At 37.2% G+C, this 25071-nt stretch overlaps 1 protein-coding gene across 5 annotated transcripts in view; it reads left to right on the forward strand.

Moving 5' to 3' along the window:
* AFF4 (AF4/FMR2 family member 4) overlaps positions 1 to 25071 on the forward strand; it is a 58275-nt gene that overhangs the window by 26743 nt on the left and 6461 nt on the right. For all 5 annotated transcript variants that reach the window (XM_032211321.1, XM_032211322.1, XM_032211323.1 and 2 more), the window contains 16 exons: positions 1524 to 2315; positions 3472 to 3516; positions 5121 to 5207; positions 6401 to 6437; positions 7466 to 7514; positions 8527 to 8547; positions 9213 to 9267; positions 11633 to 11670; positions 11871 to 12033; positions 15167 to 16090; positions 17959 to 18047; positions 19093 to 19327; positions 20197 to 20294; positions 23472 to 23535; positions 23630 to 23766; positions 24985 to 25056. In XM_032211321.1, coding sequence (XP_032067212.1) covers positions 1524 to 2315; positions 3472 to 3516; positions 5121 to 5207; positions 6401 to 6437; positions 7466 to 7514; positions 8527 to 8547; positions 9213 to 9267; positions 11633 to 11670; positions 11871 to 12033; positions 15167 to 16090; positions 17959 to 18047; positions 19093 to 19327; positions 20197 to 20294; positions 23472 to 23535; positions 23630 to 23766; positions 24985 to 25056 — 2906 coding nt within the window. The remainder of the gene's footprint in view (positions 1 to 1523; positions 2316 to 3471; positions 3517 to 5120; positions 5208 to 6400; positions 6438 to 7465; positions 7515 to 8526; positions 8548 to 9212; positions 9268 to 11632; positions 11671 to 11870; positions 12034 to 15166; positions 16091 to 17958; positions 18048 to 19092; positions 19328 to 20196; positions 20295 to 23471; positions 23536 to 23629; positions 23767 to 24984; positions 25057 to 25071) is intronic.

Below are 25071 nucleotides of genomic sequence, written 5' to 3' on the forward strand. Positions count from 1 at the left end.
ACAAAGCTCTTTATATGTTACAAGTGGCAATTCCACTATGAGGACAGGTTATCAGTTTCTTTAAAAATAGGGTTTCAGGTTCAAATTTATATTGCAAGATTGAAATGATTTTTTTAAAGTTTCCTAAAGGAAAGGCATGTTTACAAAAATGCATTTAAAAAAGCTAGAAAAGATGGTGTACTTTTGATATAAGAAATCAAAATGTTGAATATTTTTAATTACAGAAATAAAATTATTTTGAAACGCATACTCAGTTTGATGAAAAATATAGTTTCCAAATAATATGCATAGTTAAGAGAGCTCTTTCTTTGCTGGTTTTCCAGGGCCCCTACATCCAGAAATCTTTTACTTTCAGTTTTACCTGCAATCTGTCTTTCAAATTTATACCTGTTCTTCCAATTAATCACAGAAAATACAAAACTCTGTTTGCAGCAAGTGTCATGGAAAAGCTAAAAGGCCCCTCCCCTAATACCTTTATATTAAGAAGCTAAAATTCAGATGCATATAGGCCTTGATATTAGTAACCTGCTAGAATGGTCAAGAATGCTTGCAAAAGCAAGAATAATTGAGAATGATTGCTCAAATGAAACCCCAAACATATCATAGGACAAGCCAATGTCTTGGGAAAAGATGAACTAGGGGGAAATATACTAATTATGATATAATCAGAGGTGGTACTTAGCAGGTTCTGACCAGTTCTGGAGAGGAGAACCGGTAGCGGATATTTTGAGTAGTTTGGAGAATTGGCAAATACCACCTCTGACTGCCCCTGCCCCCATCTATTCTCTGCCTCCCAAGTCCCAGCTGATTGGGAAGAAATGAAGATTTTGCAATAACCTTCCCCTGGAGTGGGGTGGGTATGGAGATTTTACAGTATTCTTCCCCTCCACGCCCACCAAGTCACACCCATAGAACCCGTTGTGAAAAATTTTGAATCCCACCACTAGGTATAATGTGCTAATTGTCACTGGAAATTAGAGACAGAGTGCTGATTGCTGCTAGATAATGCTGATTATGCTAGCCAAGTAATATTGGCTGAACACTGGATAAGATGACCTAAAAGGAATGGAGGTAAGGTGAGCTTTTAAAGAAATAACTATAAAAACTACTATTGATGGAGTGGCTTTTGCACAGACCTACAGAATGATGCCTCTGTGTCCTTTTTCTGCGCAGAATAAAGACTTTGCAATCTCTACCTCCATTTGTGTTTCACTAGGCATGGCACACCTGGTACGAACCCAGCTTTTTCAGACAAGTATAATGTAAAAATCAAAGGAATTTTAGTGATATTTCTGGGTAATAATTATGTATTATTTTTCTGGGGAGTTGGATTGCTTTTCAAATAGCTGTGCTTTAAATATCAGATGCTTCAGATGGCTGCTAAAAAAAGATTACATGGATAATTTCCAAATGTGTATTACCATTTAATAATTCATCTGATATAAAATTTATATGATTACAGTATATCTTAATACCGTAACATTATGTATCGTTTTTATTCATTTCATTCATTCTTCACACAGACCAGCAAAGAAGATAAATTGTCTAGCCGTATCCAAAGCATGCTTGGAAACTATGATGAAATGACGGATCTTATAGGTGACCAGTCTCTCCAGAAACTTGTTAGAATTCCCAAACCAACCGGTCCATCAGCAACAGACGACAAATCAAACCAAAGTTTCTTTGGTGATCAGAGACACAATACTGGCTCTCATCAGAGCAGCAAATGGACACCTGTAGGCCCAGCGCCTAGCACTTCTTCCCAGTCACAGAAACGGTCCTCAGGTTTACAGGGTGGACATAGTAGTCAACGCAATAGTGGCAACAGCACTAGCAATAGCGGACAAAGGCATGATCGTGACTCATATAGCAGTGGTGGAAGCAGCAGTAGCCGCAAAAAAACCCAGCATGGATCAGAACATTCAAAATCCCATTCTTCCAGTCCTGGAAAAACATCTGTTGTTTCTTCTCTGAACCCCAGCCATTCCAGATCTCATGGAAATGACCATCACGGTAAAGAACATCAGCGATCCAAATCTCCACGAGACTCAGATGCCAATTGGGACTCACCTTCCCGTGTACCGTCTTTTTCTAGTGGTAGCCAGTCGTTTCCTCCTTCGCTTATGTCAAAGTCAAGTACAATGTTGCAGAAGCCTACTGCTTATGTAAGACCTATGGATGGTCAGGAATCAATGGAACCAAAGTTACCTTCTGAACACTACAGTAGCCAGACTCATAGCAACAATATGAATGAACTGAAACCTAGTAGCAAAGTACATCTAACAAAGCTGAAAATTCCTTCTCAACCACTTGATGTAAGTTGTCTTTTTAAAATGATGGTTATAGTAGTCAGAACGATGATTATGTCTGATGTTTTGTAAATATAAATTAGCATTAAGAAAGTTACTAAGAATATATAGCATGCACATTTTCATATAAAGTCCATTAAATAAACTAAATAAAAAGTAAAAGAAATACATCACTGTTAAAATATTAATTTTGATTTTCAGTTCTGCATGCTATTATTAATTTAGCATTAAGACACTAGAGAGCTGGTAGTACACAGCAGTATTTTTGTTATGTTGATATTTGGTTCCGATAATTCAAAATACAAACAGATAATTTTGGCAATCTCATAATATATTAAATGAGCTCATTTAATATAACGAGATTGCCAAAATTAGCTGTTTGTATTTTGAATTATCGGAACCAAATATCAATATAACAAAAATACTGCAGTGTACTACCAGCTGTCTAGTGTCTTAATGCTAAATTAATAATTAAATTAAAGTTTAATACTAATTCATCAGTTGTTCTCTGTTTGGATTCACTCATGTTCTCTGAGTTTGAATTCACAAACTACTGAAGCAGATCCAAATTCCGTATATACCGTCTATATTTAAAATAAAAACACTATCATATATGATGAATGATTAAAAATTGTAATTTATGTTTTTATTCCATCTCCTGTATAGAATGATAATCCTCAGAAAAACTGGCATCATTACTTTTTAGTATGCTATGCATTTAGATTAAACGATTCTTATTTTCAATTACAAAATACAACATGCACATTTTTATATTAAAGAATTTTTTTTCAGTGATTCAGTATTTTCTTTACATTCTGGATCTAAGGACATCATTTAAAAAGGCAAGGTACAGGGATGACAAGAGAACTCTTCACTCACATACTTAACAATTTGCCTCTTACTTTTTATTAAGAATTATAGTTTGGTAAACAGCTGTAGATTTCTGTGGGCTTTATTCAGCCCATTGTGATTTTAGTGAGATTTCTAATGATTTTCTGGGTGGGGAGGGGGAGAGAGCATCACAGTTATTAGATGAAAGTACCTAATTGAGTTGGAGACCTGATTGCTTTGTAAAATTAGACATTTTGGATAGCGCTATAAGTTTTGGAGATGTTAACATGTTGACATGTAGTTCAGTTAAATTTTCAATATTGATTTATAGGCTTCAGCATCTGGTGATATGAATAGTGTGGATGAGATTCTAAAAGTAAGTTATACGTTTTTACATTGGCTATTATTGTTTACTTGCTTAATTAATTAAAATACTTAAAAATTATTTTAAATTTCAAGTATAATTTTAAAAATTATGAAAGAAAAGCATATTCCTATATTAAGGTAAAAGTAGAGAGCAAAATTCGCAAGGAACATTTTGCTGGAACAGATATTAATGATGTTAATTCTTTATCTTGAGCATTTTGACAGCTGGTAAAGGAATAGTAACGTTGCATGTCTTCAGTGCTCTTATGACTAGAATTCATATTATCATTTATGAACCCACTGGTATTTTAGTGCCATTAAGTTATACCTAAAAATACTAATTCCAATTGAAAAAAACCATACAAGGCAAACACAATCTTCATTAAAATAGCTCAAAGGCAATTAACAGAATGCTTGATTATTTTAAAATTACTGAGTAAATTGTTTTTTGAATAGTGCCTAGTAGTAATGTGCCAGGCAAGTTTTTGCAACTAAAATATTCAAAGAACAGGTGCCATTGTGAATGACCCCTTCACATATGCGTGCGTGTACACAAACAATTTAATCCAGAGAAAAGTTGCCCCTAAAGATCTTAGTACTGATATAGGAAGAAGTGATCTTTCGTGTATCTGTTTGCCAAACTAAGGATTTAAAGCAAACATCAGCATCTTGAAATGGTTGAGAATAGACAGGTGGTTTAGTCTTTAAAATGTTATGTTGATTCCATCTAACTGTACCAGTTGTAGTTGCTGCATTCTGCATTAAGGTTTTGAGGTCATCATCAAGGGACAATAACAAATAGAAACCCAGTAAGAAAACTGAACTCGATTGTCACTGTCAGATCATTCCTGAAACACTAGGAAACCAGCTGAAATGTATTAAAGGCATTCTGCTGACCTGAAGCCACTTGAGCCTTTAGTGAATTCTCGCAGAAGAATTCTCTCCCTTTATTTGTCTTTGCCATTATTTAACTTTTAAGTTTTATTGGCGTTATAGTAATTTCTTTCTTTGCTGTTGTGTGCTGCTCAGAGTTGTGGGGAATTAAACAGCATACAAATTTAATAACCTATTTTATGATAAGAATGTAGCCCTGTCTAGAATGAGCTGTACTTAATTTTCAAACATGGAAATAGCAATCCACAGTATCTCCCATCTTATCAATTTGGCCTCAAATTTATTTATGCAATAAATCCAGTAGCTAGAGAGCTTCATTGACTCAGATGACAAAAATTAGAATCAATTGGTAAATGGACCCAAGTGATTGAAATTTCCAATTATACTTTCCATTCAGTATTTTAGTTACTCTACTTTTAAATGCCCAGACTAGGTTCATCTCTACTTATAGCTCTGTAGTTGAGAAGTGAAAGGGGAGTTGGGTGATTATTATTGGGAAAGAGATTAAGGTGAATCTAGAGCAGTGGTTTTCAACCTTTGCAAATTTACAACATGTGGACTTCAACTCCCAGAAATCCCCAGCCAGCCTGTGTCTAGAACATGATTGAGTGACACTGATGATATTCTGTAGATATATAGTTAAATTATATTGCATTGAAAGAGAATGTTTCAGTGTTGTTTTGGAATTTTTCTAATGTTTTGGGTTTCTGTTCACAACAGGAGATGACCCATATTTGGCCACCGCCACTTACTGCAATACACACACCTTGCAAAACTGAACCTTCAAAGTTTCCATTCCCAACAAAGGTAAATGAATAATGCTATAAAGTAGCTGTTGTTAGAAATCAAATAATCCTGGGATGAGGAAACAATATTTTCTGAAGAATGATTTTCTGAATCTATTTCAACTCAACACTTGGTTTATTTTGTGGCCTTGAAACTTCTCTTTCTTGTGTAATTGTTTTGATGTTAAAAGTTATTTTGCACTATTTTTTCACCTGTAGTTAAACATCTTTTAATATATTCTACACATTAAATCATACAATTATTCATAACCGAAATCCTGTCTGGAAGCTTGAGTTGGGCTGTTTTCTGACATGGCACTTCATTGCCTTCAAAGGATTTTATTAGTACTATAGGCAATCCAGTGTAAATGGTGCAGTGCTAGATTTCTAACAAACATGTACTGTTTGGTGACAGTTTATTCTAATGAAAAAATATCCAAAACTGACAATCTGTTAAGAAATCATTGTTGCACTGGGAAGAATCAGAGAATCTAATAGACTTGACAACTGGTTCACACTTTTGAGCAGTTGCAGCACTCTGCAATCATCTGATTTCCATTTGCAACCTTCCTTGCTGGCTTCCTCAGAAAGTCTATGGGGAAGCCAGCATGGAAGGTCACAAGTCACTAGGGTGAGTCTTCCCCACCAGTGCACCCACCCCTAGTCCTTTTGTGCTCATGTTGGCCACTTGTGCATTTTTCTTGACATTTATTGAATCCTCATATACCCTCCCCAAACTGCACACTTCCCATCCACATAAAAAACTTCCCAACATGTATTCCTGCACATCCTCCACAACTCATGATGTAGCTCTTACACACCTATCCTGATCCATACCAGGCCTCTCATGCATACCCTTGTGCATCATACCCCCACCTGCCAGCAGCCACTTACCTGCTTGCTGGTCTGGGACTTGCAACTTCCTATCAACTTTCCCACTGCATTTGGTTGTGGGAAGCGTTGCCTAACCACCTTGGGCTTTGGTTAATAATGGCAATATAGACTGCAAGGATTGGGTTTAGCATCAGTAGTTCTGGTCCTAAGTGCTATTGTAAGTTGAGGATTACCTGTACTTTTTTCATATATGAACTTTGCATTTATGATTACTTAAATTACACAATGGACTGGCAAATGTAAAAGCTGCATGATATTTGGTAGCTTAAGCTTTTCCTCTTAATATGTACTGTTAATAACAACTTTTTCTGTTTTATACAGGAAACTCAGCAATCTAATTTTGGCTCTGGGGATCAAAGTAAGTACATGCTTAATCTCTCTATTGAATTATTCCTTTGTCTAATTTTGATGTTTTACATTCAGATTTTCTTTGGAATGCTTTTTAAAAAAATATAAATAAACATTTAATACTGATCTAATGGGACTTTCAGCAGAGGAAAGAACTGAATCACATTGCTCATGCATTCTTCCAATTATGGTTGTATACTTGCTTATTTAATAGGACATAAGGTTAGAACATTTGGCATCTCATGATTAATTTTGCATTTCCTTACATTTGCTCTATAGCTAAATTTGAGGATTTTTTATGATATATTTTGAATATGATATATATTTAAAGCTAAAGAAGTGATTCATGAATCCTATAATATCCATAAATAACAAAAATGAGCACCAGCAGAGCTGTCTTCACTTGCTTTTCTAATTGGGACAGAATTGTAAGCAGGCAATATCTGTGCCAGACCTTTGTGAGATAATTTTCCTGTTCTTTTATTTTCCTGACATTGGAGTGATTCCAATTTTAAAACAAATTTCTTTTAAAAACGATTGTTGTCAAAATTAATTATAACTAGAATTCTAACTAGTATAGCTGCATGCAATTTGAAATATCAGACTATTCTTCTATAACTTTGATGACTGATCTACTTCATGTATATAGTGTGCAATTGAGTGTCAGGGCTCACAAACATCTTGCCTTCTTTCTTTATTCCTTACCAGGTTCCCCTACATGCCATCTTTGCCCTATATCTAATATTTTGCTAATATAGTGAGCTTGAATGTACTGTATTTTGCTTACATTGAAATCCTGAACAAGTGATGGTTGTTGCACATTTTATACAAAAGTGTCCCTTTTTTCTCCCAGAAGCAGCACTCATATTCCATGGTCTAAATTAAGCAGACCATCCATTTACAAATTTTTTTCTGAAATAATAAACTTGTCCAATCTTGCAATGTCAATCTGGGCCATTATAGTCTGTAAAGTGTATAATTTGGTTAGTGCACATGTTTTCAGAGTTCACTTTTAAGCCATTACATTCTCCTTTTCAGAAAGATACAATCCTTCAATGAAAACATCTAATGGCCACCAGTCTAAGTCGTAAGTATGGCTATAATTTTGAGTGAATATAAAATAATTAGCAATGGTCATATTTATATAAATATTATTTCAAGATACCTGCGTTTACTACACCAAGGTATACTTATTTCTAAATAATTCACTTCCTGTCCTAAAAAACAGAAATTGAGTCTGTGCTGGAGAACAGGAAATGACTATGGACCTAGGTTTCCATAATTTTATTTTATTTAATAAATAAATTTTTATTTATTGTAAAATTGTGTAAGGCTTGATGCATATTCAGTTTACTTGGCAGCAATATGGAAATGTTTGGAATAGGATATTTTTGATTTCAAGGCCTACCCTAGTAGCTTTATTGAATTGCCTTTTAAGCCGCTCGATATGTCCTTATTCCTACTCCTCATCTTGCTCTGCATTTGTATGTACGATCAAAGACATTCTGGAGTTGAGGCCTCCCAATGGTTTGGCAATCCAAACAACTATAGAGTTGATATTTCCTATTTCTGCTCTAGACTTAGAACTGGATAGGCAGTTTGAATACTTTATGGTTCAACATTTAAACAGCAATCTCAGATTTCCTCTCCAGGGTTTCTATAGTTTAAAGTATTACAGTATTGCAATGCAGTTGCAGGGATGATTCCATTTTTCCCCAGCTTAAAGAGCCCTTACCACATAAATATGGTAAGTAGGTTTCAGAGTCCTACTAAAAGCCTACTTGTTTGTAGAGACAGACATATCTTGATCATACCTAAAGTTATTTAGAAACATTATCTAATGCTGTTTCTGGTTATCCATGCCACATAGGAGAGTAAAGCCAGTAATTGGTGCCTTTTATTAAGAGCTTGAAACTGATATGTCTCATATGCAGTCTGCAGCAGTTGCAATCCATTTCTTTACCTTTTGTGTATTTTCTGCTGTATGTGTAGAAGTCAAGTGTAGAATGTAAATAAAATATCACTCAATCTAAGTTTAATCTTTATTTTGAAGTCTTTTAGCTTGAAAATGTTTAGCCCAATTTCTGCTTCTATTCCAGATGTGAATCAAGCCAGACCAAGTAAGATATTATGTTTGTTATTGTTTATCATTTAATGTAATGTCTTAATTTTTTGAAAAATACGAATATTTTGTTCAGATTTAGTTATTTGTAAAGTATTCAAATCCCAGGACTTGAATTTTCAGAGTAAAGCATGAAAAACTGAAGTATGAGCTAATAACTTTTAAGTCAGTTAAAAAGTTATAACGGTTTCTAAATTATAAATCTAAAATAGGTTTTATCTTACTATCGAGTACAATGGTTTTTAGTTTGGATCTTTTGTAAAATTATCTATAGCCTCAGTAATGTGAGTTACTTATAATTGTTGAAACAATAGTTATTACAGTCTCTGATCAATTTGTTCCTGATTTAATATTGACTGTTTTGTAAATTTTGGGTAGATGTGGTCTGTTGCAGCATCTAGACATGTTTGCAACATAGTTTGGATTTTATTTATGCTAGTTACCATGTTGTTTTCTGAGGTATGAAATTTTACAATTAATGCTTGCATTTTCAGAATAAGTATTGGGCTTTGATAGTATTGTAAGTCCTTACTATCATTCTTGGAGTAGTATTTTAGTTTAATAATAAAGGAAAATCAAAAGTATCATGATATGGTGTATCTGATAATATTTTTAACAAATATTTTTTTCCATCTCTCTCCCTCTCCTCCCCCCCCCCCCCAGTGTTCTGATAAATGATTTGAAACTTAGCAGCAGTGAAGACAGTGATGTTGAACAGGTTATTATTACTATTAATTTCTGTTCTGCCTTTTTATTCCCAAATTGAAGAGCCTTGTGACGTAACCAAATTTATGTAATATAAACACAAAAATGAAATTAATCCAAGGCAAAGACAAAAAAACACAGTTTTAAATTGGAGCACAATTAAAATCTTTGTTCTAGAAAAACCTATTAAAAATAACTTCATTACTTTTTTTTTTTAAGATAGTGAAGCTCAGGCTCACTTTCATGCCTCAGTTGAAAAAGCTGTCCATGTTCTTAGTGGCAAATCTTTGAAATGGAAGTACAGTCCTGGACAGCTCATATGATATGTTGGTATTCAGTTGTTGTTGGCAATCACATGTGAAATGCATTAGTGTAGGTAGTCCTTGACTTACAACTACAAGTGAGCCCAAATTTCCATTCCTAAACAAGTCAGTTGTTAAATAAGTTGTGCTCCATTTACAAACTCTTTTGCCACTATTTGAAAGAGAATTGAATGGTTGATAAGCAGATCTGGTTATCCCATTGACTTTGCTTGTTAGAAGCTCTCTCAGAAGGTTGCAAATGACAATTCCAGGACTCCGGGATGCTGCAAGCTAGGGGAAGATCACAAATCATGTCCACATGACTACAGGATGTTGCAAGTGTCATACAGCATATGTGAACCAGTTGCCAAGCACCCAGTGATCACATGATCACAAGAGTGGTGTGTCAGTTGTAAATTTGAGGACAGCTCATAAGTCACTTTCTTTATCATTATTGTAACTTTGAACCATTGTTAAAACAATGCCCGAAGGCTACCTGTACTGTAAACTACATCTCTAGCTAAAGAAAGTTGTCCAGTACAGGTAGTCCTCAATTTACAACAGTTTGTTTAGCAACCATTTGAAGTTACAACACACTGAAAAAAGCAACTTACGACCATTGTTCATACTTATGGTTACTGCAGCATCCCCTTGGACACGTGATCAAAATTCAGACGTTTGGCAACTGGCTCATATTTATGATGGTTGTAATGAACCAAGATCATGTGATCTTTTGCAACCTCTGACAAGCAAAATCAATGGAGAAATCTGATTCACTTAGCAACCATGTTACTAACTTAAAAAATGTAGTGAGTTGCTTAACAACTGTGCCAAGAAAAATCATAAAATGGGGTAAAACTCAATTAACAACTGTCTTGCTTAGCAGCAGAAATTTTGGACTCAATTGTAGTCGTAAATCGAAGATTACCTATACCCGTGATGGCGAACCTTTTATCCACCGAATGTCCAAACTGCACATGCATGCAGGCCCAAACTGAAAGGTGTTATCGTGCAAACACGTGCATGTGCATGTGGACATGTGTTCATGCACAGACATGCTCAGCAGAGACCCAAAAACCAGCTGACTGGTGGGAGGCGGGGCATTCCAACACTGGCAGCGTGGCAAGAGGTAAGATCTTTTTCTTTCCTGAGCTTCTATTTCGTTGTTTGCAGGGAAACAGAAGCTCATGAAAGAAATGCCACAGAGATCTGGATTGAGGAGACGGAGCATGTGCCAGCAGAGAGGGCTCTGCGTGCCACTTCTGGCACGTGTGCCACAGGTTCGCCATCACAGACCTATTCCGATTAAAGCATTTATTAAAGATCTATCTTTCTTGAATTCAAGAATAAATTTGAAATAGTAAGGCTATGCAGTGCTTTAGGTTCTGTTGGAAAGGTGCTTCAGTGAGCATGGGAGCATCAATTCAATCCCTGTCCAATGCATTAAAGCAGCTTTGTCTTTATCCAGAAAGACTGATTTGCTGTAGGGAGACTTCCTGCCCAATCATATTAACAGATGTCTCTGCTTTAGTCGGTCCCAAATAGGAGCTGTGTTCCTACCCCTGTGATTTCCAAAGGACCTCTTTCTAATGGAATCAAAAGCATTGCACAGACCCGACAGGACACAAAAATGTAATAAACTATATCACTAGTGAAAAAATATCACAGTGGCCATTATAAAAAGCCTGGAGAAAATGTTTAATCAAGTGTTAAGAAAATAAAGACAGTGGGAGGTTTCATGGCAGATAAATTAACTCAACTGGAAACATTACTCTGTTTTCTGTCATTTACTTCATTTTAAGTAAAACTGTAAAAATTTAAAAAGCAACACTGGAATTGTACTCATAAGTGTATTTATTTCAAGTACCAGATACAGGAAGAAAAGCTGATATATAAATTTACACAAAATGTGTGGTAGTATTTAAACTATGAGTTGATAATCTAATTTCATATTGTTTTCCTTAGTTTTCATTTATACAGATAATCCATCTTTATCCATGTCATAAAACACTAACAAAGCTATTATTACCATAATTTTAATCAGCACTAATCTGCATTTTTTTTCTTTACTTACAGGATTTTGATAAGACAGTACCAAGAGGCACACCTGGAAGGTATGTCTGGCAGTTATATTAAAGTAATATGCATGGTAGTTGCATATAATCTATTTTTGAGAATTAGGTTTGAAATAGTTTTACCTGCAAATGCAGCCTTTTCCATGGTTGTTTAGTTACTTGCTCTTCATATCCTGTGAATAAGATTTCAAGATTTTAAAACCTCTCAGCCTTTGTTCTTTATTCCCTTTTTCTCCTAGTAATTCTGAGCCTTCCCAGCATACAAGTGAAGGAGCAGATAATTCTAGGGATGACTCAAGCAGCCATAGTGGGTCTGAAAGCAGTTCGGGTTCAGACTCAGAAAGTGAAAGTAGTTCCAGCGATAGTGAGGCAAATGAGCCTTCTCAAAGTGCATCTCCTGAGGTAAGTTTTTTTTCCCTCTGCCTTTCAAATAGTGCTATGGCTGGCAACCATGACATTAATTGCCCTCAGGTACTTCAATAAACAGCAGTAACTCTGTATGTTACAGCTTTGTGGAATCAATTAATTAGTTTATACAAATAATCTGTTTACAATCAAAACTTTCTAACAGCAAACATAGCCTGATGCCTGTTTAGCTTAAAACCAAAAAACTACTGATGATTTCTATTTACTCTCAGGATTTCCAAAATTTGCAGAAGTAAATGTGTTCAATTTGTTCTGATTACCGTTTAAATTTTGCCAAAACTTTGTTGTTAGTTGCGAAGTCATGTCCACCCCATCGCGACCCCATGGACAACATTCCTCCAGGTCTTCCTGTCCTCTACCATCCTCTACAGTGCATTTAAGCTCACGCCTACTGCTTTGGTGACTCCATACAGCCACCTCATTCTCTATCGTCCCCTTCTTCTTTTGCCCCCAATCTTTCCCAGCATTAGGTTCTTCTCCAGTGAGTCCTTCCTTCTCATTAGGTGGCCAAAGTATTTGAGTTTCATCTTCAGGATCTGGCCTTCTAAAGAGCAGTCAGGGTTGATCTTCTCTAGGACTGACCAGTTTGATTGCCTTGCAGTCCAAGGGGCTCGTAGGAGTCTTCTCCAGCACCATAGTTCAAAGGCCTCAATTCTTTGGCGCTTAGCCTTCCTTATGGTACAACTTTCACAGCCATACATTGCAACTGGGAAAACCATAGCCTTGAGTATACACACTTTGGTTGGCAGGGTATGGCTCTGCTTTTTCGAATGCGGTCTAGATTTGGCACAGCTTTCATTCCCAGCAGCAAGTGTCTTTTAATTTCTTGGCTGCAGTCCCCATCTGCGGTGATCTTGGAGCCCAGCAAAATAAAATTTGTCACTATCTCCATTTCTTTCCCATCTGTTTGCCAGGAATTGAGAGGGCCAGATGCCATGTTCTTAGTTTTCAATGTTGAGTTTCAAGCCAACATTTGCACTCTCTTTCTTCACCCTCATCAAGAGGCTCTTTAGTTCCTCTTCACTTTCTGCCATTAGAGTGGTATCATCGGCATATCTGAGATTGTTGATATTTCTCCTGGCAATCTTAATTCCAACTTTTGATTCATCAATCTCCACCTTTCTCATGATGTGTTCTGCATTTAAGTTAAATAGGCGGGGCAACAGAATACATCTTTGGCGGACTCCTTTCCCAATTTTGAACCAATCAGTGGTTCCATATCTAGTTATCACTGTTGCTTCTTGACCCGCATTTGTCAAGAGACAAATAAGATAGTCTGCTATTCCCATCTCTTTAAGAACTTGCCACAATTTGTTGTGATCCACATAATCAAAGGCTTTAGCATAGTCAATGAAGCACTAGTAGATGTTTTATGGAACTTCGTAGATTTCTCCATGATCTAGCGTATGGATGGAAGAATGCCAAATCTTACACACTGTAAATTAACATTTGTATGTTGAGAAAGCTAGAGGAACTCTTCTTGTTTCATAGAAATGGAATCACCAAACATCAAAGGCAGGAATTCTTGGGTGAATTAATTAACTCTACACTTAATATAAGTCCTTCACTTAAATAATTTGTTTAAAGTTACAACAGCTCTGAAAAATGTGACTTATGACTGCACTTATGATCATCACATTTCCATGGTCATGTGTTCAAAATTTGGGTGCTTGGCAACTGGCATGTATTTATGACAATTGCAGCATCTTGGGGTCATATCACCATTTGTGACTTTCCCAGTTGGGGAAAGTCAATGAGGACACCTGATTTGTTTAACAGCCATGTGATTCACTTCACAACTGCAGTGATTTGTTTAACAAACGTGGCAGAAAAGGTCATAAAATCAAGCATGACTCACTTAACCATGTTGTTTAGCAGTGGAAAGTCTATTCCAATTGTGGTCATAAGTCACATACCACCAAAATGTCACTTTGATAATTATCAAGAAGGAAATAAGGTGGTGGGATATGGATGGCATTGATTTGATCAAACAACAGTCTATCCTCTGGAGGGAGAGTGGGTTAAAATGCATGCGCACAAACCTTGATGATTTAAAAATGATTTTAACTGATTTAAAAATGTCATCCTTGTAGAATTATGATACGGGGATATTCCAAAATGAAGGAATTCCTTTTCCATTCTTCAAAATGATTGTGTTCCAGCTTGTTTATTTGTTTAAAATGTGCTAACTGTTATATGCTATATCCAAGCTGCTGAAAATGTTATATTTTTTAAAATGTATTATAAGTAACAAATCAAATGTTAAAACAGTAAACAACAAATACAGGTAATCCTCAACTTATAACAGTTCATTTAATAACTGTTTAAAGTTGCACTGGCACTGAAAAAAGTGACTTATGACTGTTTTTCACACTTAACAACCATTGCAACATCCCCATTGTCACGTGATCAAAATCCAGGTGCTTGGCAAATGACTGGCATATTTACGATGGTTGCAGTGTCCCAGGGTCATGTGATCCCTTTTTGTGAGCTTCTCACAAGCAGTCAATGGGGAAACCAAATTTACTTAAAACTGTGTTGCTAACTTAACAACTGCAGCGATTCACTTAACAGCTGTGGAAAGGAAAGTTGTAAAATGGGGCAAAATTCACAACATTTGTCTTGCTTAGCAACAGAAATGCTGGGCTCAATTGTGGTTGTAAGTCGAGGACTACCTGTAGTCAATGGTTTATACTGTCAAGAAACCAGATATCTGAATTGCACAATGAAGCTTCTGTACTGTGCTAGCTGAGCCCCTAGGGATAGCTCTCTTAGCAGAAAGGATTGCTACTGATTTGTGTCCGTTATTATTGTATCAGCCATTTTGGGTAACACTGAATCTGCTTGTTTGAAAAGAACAGTGCTTCCTTCCAGGTTGATGGTATGAATTGTGAGCTGAATTCTGTCATTCTGATGCAGTTCTCTTGGTTGAGAAATCTAGCAAGCTATGGCAGCCCTCCTCTCATTTCTAGATGGTTCTCTTTTCAAATCTGGATGCGATCACAGCCTTTGGGCCATAGGAGAGAAGTGAGCAAAATAATCCCTGTTTTTCTCAGGCTGTATTCATGCAGAATTTTGTCATTTGGGTTTTCCTCTTTTCTTTCTTTAGCCTGAGCCACCTCCAACAAATAAGTGGCAGCTTGACAACTGGCTAAACAAGGTGAACCCACACAAAGTATCTCCAGCTTCTTCCGTTGACAGTAACATCCCATCAACCCAAGGTTACAAAAAAGAGGGGAGAGATCAGAGCACAGGGGGAGGATATGCAGACCAAAGTGGATCAAAGGATTCCATATCCTCCACGCCTGGGAGAGATTCAAAAGGTAGCCAGAAAGGATCGGAGAGCAATCGTGGTCGACAGAAGTCACCTGCTCAAAGTGATAATGCGATCCAAAGGAGGACTGTAGGCAAGAAACAGCCCAAAAAAGCAGAGAAGCCATCAGTAGAAGAGCCCAGAGGAGGCCTGAAGATAGAAAGTGAAACCCCTCTGGACATGGCAACAAATATACCCTCTAACAGACACAAAGCAGCCACAAAAGGCTCCAGAAAACCAAATATAAAAAAGGAGCCTAAACCGTCACCTCGGCCTATCACAGAGAAGAAGAAATGCAAGGTGGCAAACAAACCCACCCAGAAATCTAAGGAATTCATTGAAACAGATACCTCCTCCTCTGATTCTGACGAGAATGAGAGCCTTCCTCCTTCATCACAAACCCCCAAATATTCGGACAGCAATAGGACTCCTGTTAAACCTTCCATAGAGGAGGATGACAATTTTTTACGGCAACGAATGTTCTCTCCTATGGAAGAGAAGGAACTCCTTTCACCGCTCAGTGATCCTGATGAAAGATATCCCCTTATTGTGAAGATTGACTTGAGCCTCCTAACCAGAATACCAGGGAAGCCTTACAAAGAGACAGACCTCTCCAAATCAGAGAGGAAAAACGTGTGCGAGAAACATCCAAGAGAACCCCAGAAAACGACTTCTGACAAAAGTTCCAGCAAGGGCAGAAAAAAGCATAAAATATGTCAGGTCAGTTTCCAGAATGAAGCTCCAAACTTGTGATCAGAACTGAACATTTAATAAAGTAGTTTTTAAAGTTGGTGGCCTTCATCCAGAGGTTATTTTGATCTTCGCCTAACATAACTCACAGGGTTGTTGTGGAGGAAAATAGGAGGAGAGAGTCCTGTGCCTAGAGTTCCTAAAAATGATGTACAAATCTAATAAATAAATGTTAAGTGTTCACAAATAAGTACTGTTCTCTACAGTATTGATTACAAGCTTGACGCAAAGCCTTGTTTAGATATAGATATATAGGTATAAGTGGAATGTAATAATAGATTATGATATAGTCCTTTATGAACATAGGGTCTATAACCACGTTAATAAATGTGGGCAATTATGTTTCACTGTTAAAAGTAATTGCATTAATTTTATTAAACTTCAAGAATATTGAAAATATTTTTTTAAAATGCTTAGCAATAATAAATAAATAACTAGGTGGTTTAGGATAGATAGGTAAGTTATTCTTTTTTCCTGTCCGCCATGCAGCTTGTCATTCCTGCAAGGTTTATTTTTAAACTGATTTTGTTTTATTATATAATAATATATGTGCATAGTTATATCGCTGTATAATTCTTATTTCATTTTAATGAGAAGATATTCTCAATGTTTGTAGATCCGATTTAATACATTATTAATGGTCACAGTACTGTTTTGGCTTTGATTGGAAAAGGTCTTTTGAATCATACTGGGCCAATGTAATGGCTGCAAAGGCCAGAGAAAAGATGCAGCTGCTTTAATGAGTTCCTCACATATGCCGCAGGAGCATCTCTTACTGCACTTTTTCCCATTTGAAGCCAAAGCACTGCACAGCCCTATTAACTGAATAGCTTAATAACAAAAATATTCCTACGTATTTTTGGAAATAGTAAAGTAAATAGGACTAGAAATTTCCATTTTTAGAAAATGCTGTTGTCAACATAGCAAGAGTTGTAGCTGTTTTGACAGTCTGTGGTCAATAAAAAATAAGGTGTCACATTTGTTTACATTCATCAAATTAAGCAGTATTTCTTGTACTATGGCATCATAGATCATCAATGTATCATCCATGTATGTTATCTACTGAGGAGATGTGAGGAATATTATTTGTAACAGTTGTAAGGAATTATGGGTGGTAAAAAATGGAAGAAATAGCAATGACTAAGTTGGTTGACAGCTTCATAAAAGGCAACTTGGCCCAAATGGGGAGAAATATGGGGGGAAACACTGAAAGTTTTCAAAGATATTTTGCCTTAATATAACTGAAAATAAGACTGGGAAATATCTTAATATAATTTCTAAGAATGTATATTTATTGCTTCCTTAGTCTGGCCCAGCTACACAACTATTTAGGCAGCTGTTTTGCCAAGATTGTTATCACTCATCAGGGTCTAGGAGAACTTGCCACAGCCATGGCCAACTTGCTGCGGCTAACTTGCCATGGCCATCTCACTGAAACCAAATCACCGTGACACAACTCATCAAGGCCAACTCACCACGGGACAAGAGTTACACTAATATCAAGAAATGGTGGAATAGAATAATTAAAAAGTAATGCCAAAAGAGGGACAAAATGAAATAGGAATATGAAATATGATTATTTTAAATAATTAAATAGAATTGTTGAGTTGTCCTGCAGCAAGTTGGCCATGGTGAGTTGTTCCATGGTGAATTGGCCATGGCGAGTTGGCAGCAGTGAGTTGGCTGTGACAAATTACTATGGCAAGTTGTCCCATTCCGCACTCATATCATCCTAACGTCACTGGGTTCTTTGAGAATTGCGATGATTTATAAAAATCAGTGTAGTTGAGATTATTAAACTTTGTCTTGGTTATTAACTCTCAAATGTCCTGTCACAGAACTCAGAAGACAGCAGAGGCACCGAAAGCAAGAAAACTAAAGTGGAAGAAAAACCTTCTTCAGCACACAAGACTTCTAGTAATAGAGAGTGAGTAACTTTCCAAGCTATAGTACACAAGTACATGGTGTACTTCAGTTTCTTGTTTTCATTTCATTTAGGGATCAAGCAAATCATTTCTTTTTTAAAATTCAGTTGTATTGTATTATTTGAACAAGCACTGATGCCAAGTGTATTATCTTACACATTTCATATTTCCATTGCAGTTTTTAAATCTTTGGGATGTCATTTTTAAGACATACTATTCCAAATATTGGGCATCTCCATCTTTCTAGATTAAAAAATACTTTATTTGGAGACTTCAAATAAAGTGCTTCTAGCTGCTATGATGTCTCTGGAACTTTCTATACCTTTTATTTTATTTTTTTAATTTGTTTATTCTTATTTTTGAACTTCCCAATAGTCAAAGCTCTTGTGCAGTTTACAATATAACACATTAAAACAAAATCAATTTATGTAAAAATATCTGTACTACCTTTATATATTGATTATTACTTAATTAGATTTATAGGAGGAATTTTTTTAATGCTTTCTAACCCTCTGCTATTTTTCTTTTCTTTTTCTTTTCCTCTGCTATTTTGCATTCCCTTGTTTTATTTGAAATAACCTGCTTCCATTTTGATTGTGACAGTTTTGATTAGATGAAAAGTATTGTAGGCAGATATATATTTATTTATATCTTGAAGAATAAAGGATTAGGACAAGGATTAGGGAAGATAGAATCTTTTTGTGATTTTGGCATATTGTGGTTAGTTGCACAGTCAGCCAGATGTTTAGACTGGATTTGGCATTTTATCTACCTATTGAATTCTTCCTAAGGACCTGGATAAGCAGATTTGTTAGTTGATGCTGTTAAAGGTATTGTGAACCGTTGGAACAAGTAAACAAGTTGTAAACCGTTTCAAGTAAACTTCCTTTTGCAAATTTATATGATCTTGGTATATTCCAGCTATTCTTTTGCTCAATCTGAGATAACTGTCAAAAGTTTATTGCTTGTGCAAAAGCAAAATACCCTTTGCATATAATTAAATACATCATCTCTAATTCTGTTTCCTATTTTATTTGGGGAGGACAGGTCTTCAAAGCAAAGCACTGTTAAAGAGAAGGATCTTCTCCCATCTCCAGCTACAACCTCAGTTGTTGCAAAAGATCCAAAGCAAGAGCATGGATCTCGGAAAAGAACTATCAGTCAGTCTTCTTCCTTGAAATCAGGCAGTAATAGTAACAAGGATAATAGCAGCACTAAAAGTAGCTCATCTAAGCAAAAGAAGACGGAAGGAAAGGCTTCAAATAACACTAAAGAAACAAAGGTAAAAAAAAACACCTTCAATTAGTGATTATAGCTTGTTTTTTAAAATCTTGTGTGAAATTTAGCATATATAAACTTTATTTAAAAAAATATCCTGCACTAAAACTCAGGCCTGCCATTAATCCTCTTCCTAATACCAGAGGCACTTATGTAGTTGCCTCTGTAAAACAGGTAGGTCCATGTGATTTGGAACATTGCTTCATTTGAGTCCCTAAATGGGTAAATGTCCAAAGACCTCTTTCTTCCTTGAAGATGTTTGAATTGTTGGGGAACAGATCAGGTTTGTGTAGATTATATTGAGAGCTTAGCCTAATTGACATGATCCAAATTAATGCTGACATTCCTAAATAAGCTTATATTTTCACACTAGGGAAATAGTTAAATATTTAATCCAAGAACATACAGATGTGGCCAAAGATATTGGTAGCCATCCACTTCCCATCCCCCTCCCAGCATGCCATTAAATAAATTTAAGCATGCAGAATATGATTTTGTCCATTTTGCAAATTCTCCTATTTTTGAGATGAAAAGCTCTGTTGGGGAAAAAACAGTTAAATGGGATGAAGCCTATTTTTGTCAAATATTTGCTGCATAGCCTAGCTCAATGTAAGTTAGTATACCATTACAGAGACAACAAAGCTTTATAATTCAAATATTAATGATGCCAAATAATTACTGTATTAACAATCTTCATGCAAATTATAATAGCACAATTATTAAAATCTCACCTGCTTTCTGTTTTGAATTTATTATAATGGTTAACACATTTGTTTGTCAAATTAAATTTGTGGCAAGCCTGAACTTGGCAATTACAATGCCTGTCCTTCCAAATAGTGTTTTAATTAACTGTATTCCCCTTTTTTTCCCAAGGAAAAGGTTTTAAATAATTCTTCTAATTGTCCTCCTGACTCCACCACAAGTTCCAATAGTTCAAAGTCCCGAAGAGCAAAGCTAGTATTTGATGACAGGTGAGAACAAAGAAGAAAAACAAGTGCATGGTTTTGTTGTTAGAATGCATTCCTAAAATTATGGAAACATTTGGGTATAGTTCATATTATTTTTTCCCTATAACTATACTGTAATTTGATAAAAGTTATAGGAGACTCTTTGCTAGCCAAAAACTTTAAGTTGAACATATTTTATAAGCATTCGTGAGTATTCATCTGTAGTAGAATGTCCTGAGAGGTTAAAATGCTCTGTTATTTTTTTACGCTTGTTCTGAGTCCTATTGTCAGATTTGTTCCATGAATTTGTTTCATTAACAGATCTGGCCTGTTTGTGCTACAAAAAATGCAGAGGGGCATTCGAGTTTTGCAGTGCTACATTTTGGGGATGCCAATATGTTATATTTTAAAAATTGCTGATGAATAAGATTGTTCCCAGAAGCTGAGCGGTATTTTGAACTCACTTTCCAGCCTACGATATATCTATGAAGATTCTCAGTCATCCAGGTCATGGTTGTCCCAAAGGTGCTTTTTCAACAGGCAACTGGACTTTCTGGTTTTCCTTTGAAGAGCTGAGCTGAAGAAAAACCAGAAAGTCCAGTTGCCTCTTTGGGACAACCATGATCTCTATGACTGAGAATCTCAATAGATATATCCTAAGATCCCAAAGTTGCTTTTTCTGACAAACTTGCAAAATTTGACCCAAATTCATTACTGTATATTCCATCTGAACACATTAATGACATTGCAGGCAGTTGAGTCAAAGCTGAATCCAGTATATCTGTTATTCACAGAGATGTACAGATGTACATCTGCTGTACACAGGATCTCATGCTAAGCACCAATATAGGAACATCATCCAGTATTCTAAAACAGCAGCCCCCAACCTTTTGGGCATCTGAGACCGCTTCTGTGGAGAGAAGTTTTTCTGTGGACTGAACGGGGCATGGTTTCATGTGCTGTCTGCATCCTGCAGTTGGGGTGGACCAGTTGGGAGACCGGTTTCTGGCATGCCACAGACCGGTTAGGGACCCCTGTTCTAAAAGCTCTGCATTGTATCAGTGCAGATGGAAGAACAGTGAACATTGCTAGACTGGAGTTATGTCTTGGAGAAGATAACAGGATTTGTGTGTGTTTGTTTGTTTGTTTTGAAGGCAGGAATTTCATCATGGTTTCTGGCAAAGTGTCCTAAATAGTATTAGAGATTTAGAGATTTATTAACATTTATAGGCCGCCCTTTTCCCTGAGGGGACTCAGGGCGGCTTACATAAAATCAAGGGAGGGATATACAAACAATAACGTAGACAAAAACATAAAATAAAATAATGAGCAACATTCATTCATCATTTGGGAGGGGCAATTATCTTTGTCCCCAGGCCTGACGGGCTAGCCAGGTCTTAAGGGCTATGCGGAAGGCCTGGACGGTGGTGAGAGTACGAATCTCCACGGGGAGATCGTTCCAAAGGGTCGGAGCTACTACTGAAAAGGCTCTCCTCCTTGTAGTTGCCAGCCGGCACTGGCTGGCAGATGGAACTCGGAGGAGGCCCAATCTATGAGATCTAATTGGCCGCAGGGAGGTAATTGGCAGAAGGCGGTCTCTCAAGTACGCAGATCCACTACCATGGAGGGCTTTATGGGTGACTAGTAGCACCTTGAAGCGCACCCGGAGATCAACAGGTAGCCAGCGCAGCTCGCGGAGGATAGGTGTTATGTGGGTGAACCGAGGTGCACCCACGATCACTCGCGCGGCCGCGTTCTGGACTAGCTGAAGTCGCCGGATGCTCTTCAAGGGCAGCCCCATGTAGAGCACATTGCAGTATTCCAGCCTAGAGGTCACAAGGGCCCGAGTGACTGTTGTGAGGGCCTCCCGATTCAGGTAGGGTCGCAACTGGCGCACCAGGCGAACCTGGGCAAATGCCCCCCTGGTCACAGCCGTCAGATGGTGGTCAAAGGACAGCTGTGGATCCAGGAGGACTCCCAAGTTGCGAACCCTCTCTGAGGGGTGTAGAATTTGACCCCCCAGCCTGAGCGATGGAATACTGGTCGAATTGTTGGGAGGGAAGCACAACAGCCACTCGGTCTTTTCCGGGTTGAGTACAAGCTTGTTAGCCCTCATCCAGTCCATAACGGCCTCAAGGCCTCGGTTCATCACGTCCACCGCTTCATTGAGTTGGCACGGGGCGGACAGATACAACTGGGTATCGTCCGCATATTGATGGTATCTTATCCCGTGCCTGCGAATGATCTCACCCAGCGGTTTCATGTAGATGTTGAATAGTAGGGGGGATAAGACCGAACCCTGAGGCACCCCATATGTTAGGGGCCTAGGGGTCGATCTCTGCCCCCCCACTAACACCGACTGCGACCTGTCCGAGAGGTAGGAGGAGAACCACCGCAGCACAGTGCCTCCCACCTCCCGCAGTCATCGCAGAAGGATACCATGGTCGATGGTATCGAAAGCCGCTGAGAGGTCAAGGAGAACCAGGATGGAGGGATGACCTCCATCTCTGGCTCTCCAAAGATCATCGGTCAATGCGACCAAAGCGGTTTCTGTGCTGTAACCGGGTCTGAAGCCTGACTGGAAGGGGTCGAGATAACTTTAAAAGTGTATTAAAAGTGTTTATTACTCCTGGTATCAGTATATAATTGTGCAACCCAAGAAAAGTTCTTTCCCATGCCAAATTAGTGACAATTGAGGCAGGCTTCTCCATTTCATTCCATTTTTTTAAATTCTGTCTCAGTTAAATGTGATATTTAGCCTATTTCTAGTCCCTTCTGTTAAACTTTGCCACTTCATGGGAATTAAAAAGTGTGACCTTTCTATGGCAGCCATTGTCCTATGGAAACTGTTTACCCTGACGTTCAGCAGGCTTCCACTTTCCTAGCCTTCCAAAAAGTGTTGAAAAGTTGAGCTTTTCCCATCATCTCCAAGATAGGATAAGATGACTGCATCTCAGAAGCTTCATTTAGTGCCAGGTTTTTGTTCTTAATGTTAATAGCTTTAATATGGTTTTTATGTTGTATTATGGATATTTTTTATTTCATGGGAGCCACCCACAGTTCGTTGCAAGATGGCTAGCTATATGCAGGTTTTGAATAAATACTCTTTGCATTCCATCCTCAAATAGACACAAATAATGAAATAAGCAGAACAAAAAGATTAGACATATTGTAATTTTATCGTTTCATTTTATGTTGCAGAAGCTACTCAGCAGATCACTACTTGCAAGAAGCAAAGAAATTAAAGCATAATGCCGATGCATTGGTAAGAAAAATGTATTGTCTATTGATTGAATCCTTTTAAGGTGAATTCTTTGACTTGGTCATAAATCTCCATGTAAGACACTTTTTTTTTTTAGTCTGACAGGTTTGAAAAAGCTGTTTATTACCTTGATGCTGTAGTTTCATTTATTGAATGTGGGAATGCATTGGAGAAAAATGCTCAGGAATCCAAGTCCCCATTCCCTATGTATTCTGAAACTGTGGAGCTCATCAAGTAAGTTATATAGACAATCAATTAGTATAATTACCAGAATAGGGACACAATAGGGAATTGTACTCCTAATTGATATACTATATTAGTAGTTGGTTCTAGAGGTGTTCTTCAGTTGCCACCATTTGTTTCTAAGACTTATATGGCAGGGGTTTTTTTTGTACAATAAACCTGGATGGCTCACAGAAATAGTAATAAAAACATAAGGAGTCAAACAAATCAACATCAAAAACTCCCAACAGCCCAAAAATAATCCTCCATTCAGCAAAATTTACATTGACCAGATTAAAGCCTCATCCTAACTCAGTGCATGAAAGAATCAGTTCGGGAAAGCAAGGAGAATCGTGGCCTGCTTTCTAGGTCCCAGCAGATGGCAACATTTATGGCATCTGGAGCAAACATGCCCAATTCTCTGATATGATACACTTTGAATTGCACCTGGAACGAAACTGGAGAGCAGTGGAGAAGTACAGGCAAACTACCCAAAGCTTTACATGTTGCTGCATTCCAGACCTGTTGTAACTTCCAGATTGTCTACAAGGGAAGCCATGTAAATCACATTGTGATCCAACTGGGAAATGATTAGAAAGTAAATGATTGTAAGAAAGGCCTTCCTGTCTAGGAATGGGTGCAGTTGCTGCACAAGATGAATCTCTCTTTTTGTTGAATGAGATGAATCTGTCCAAAAGCTCCCCTAGTTTGCTCCTTGAGCCTGCACTGTAGTCCAGAATGCCCCCACCCCAAATTGTGCACCAGCTCTATCCAAGGGAAAGCAGCCCTACTGAAAGTTAAACATGGCACCAGATCCAAAACCCAGTCCCACTACACTTTCCTAGGTTAAGTTGGATTTGGTTCCTCCCATGCAGATTCATATAGCCTTTAGGTACTGAGTCAATATCTGAATTCAATTGCCTTGCCAATTGTGCAATAGGAGTGGAGATGTATAACAGGATATATCGTTGTTTAGTTTGTGGCAAAAGTAAGGTATTAAATCTTATATAGAAATAGTTAATATTTTGCAAGTGCTTGCAAAACTAAATATCATTTTAAACACTTTCTTAACACTTAGCTTAGTACAGTGTACAAACTCTTATCTTTGCTATACTTGACATGGTTTTAAGAAATGGAAAATGCTCAGTATTCAAGCTCTTAGGCGATTTTTTTTTATAAAAGTGAAAAAGAGTTTTAAAATGTATTATTTGTCTTATTTTTTGGTTGAAGGTATACTATGAAGCTAAAGAATTGCTCAGCACCAGATGCAACTGCTGCAGACAAAAGGCTAGCAGTATTATGGTATGTATTCAGAAC

Source organism: Thamnophis elegans, chromosome 2 (genome assembly GCF_009769535.1).
Source record: "Thamnophis elegans isolate rThaEle1 chromosome 2, rThaEle1.pri, whole genome shotgun sequence".
Taxonomy (NCBI): Eukaryota; Metazoa; Chordata; class Lepidosauria; order Squamata; family Colubridae; genus Thamnophis; species Thamnophis elegans.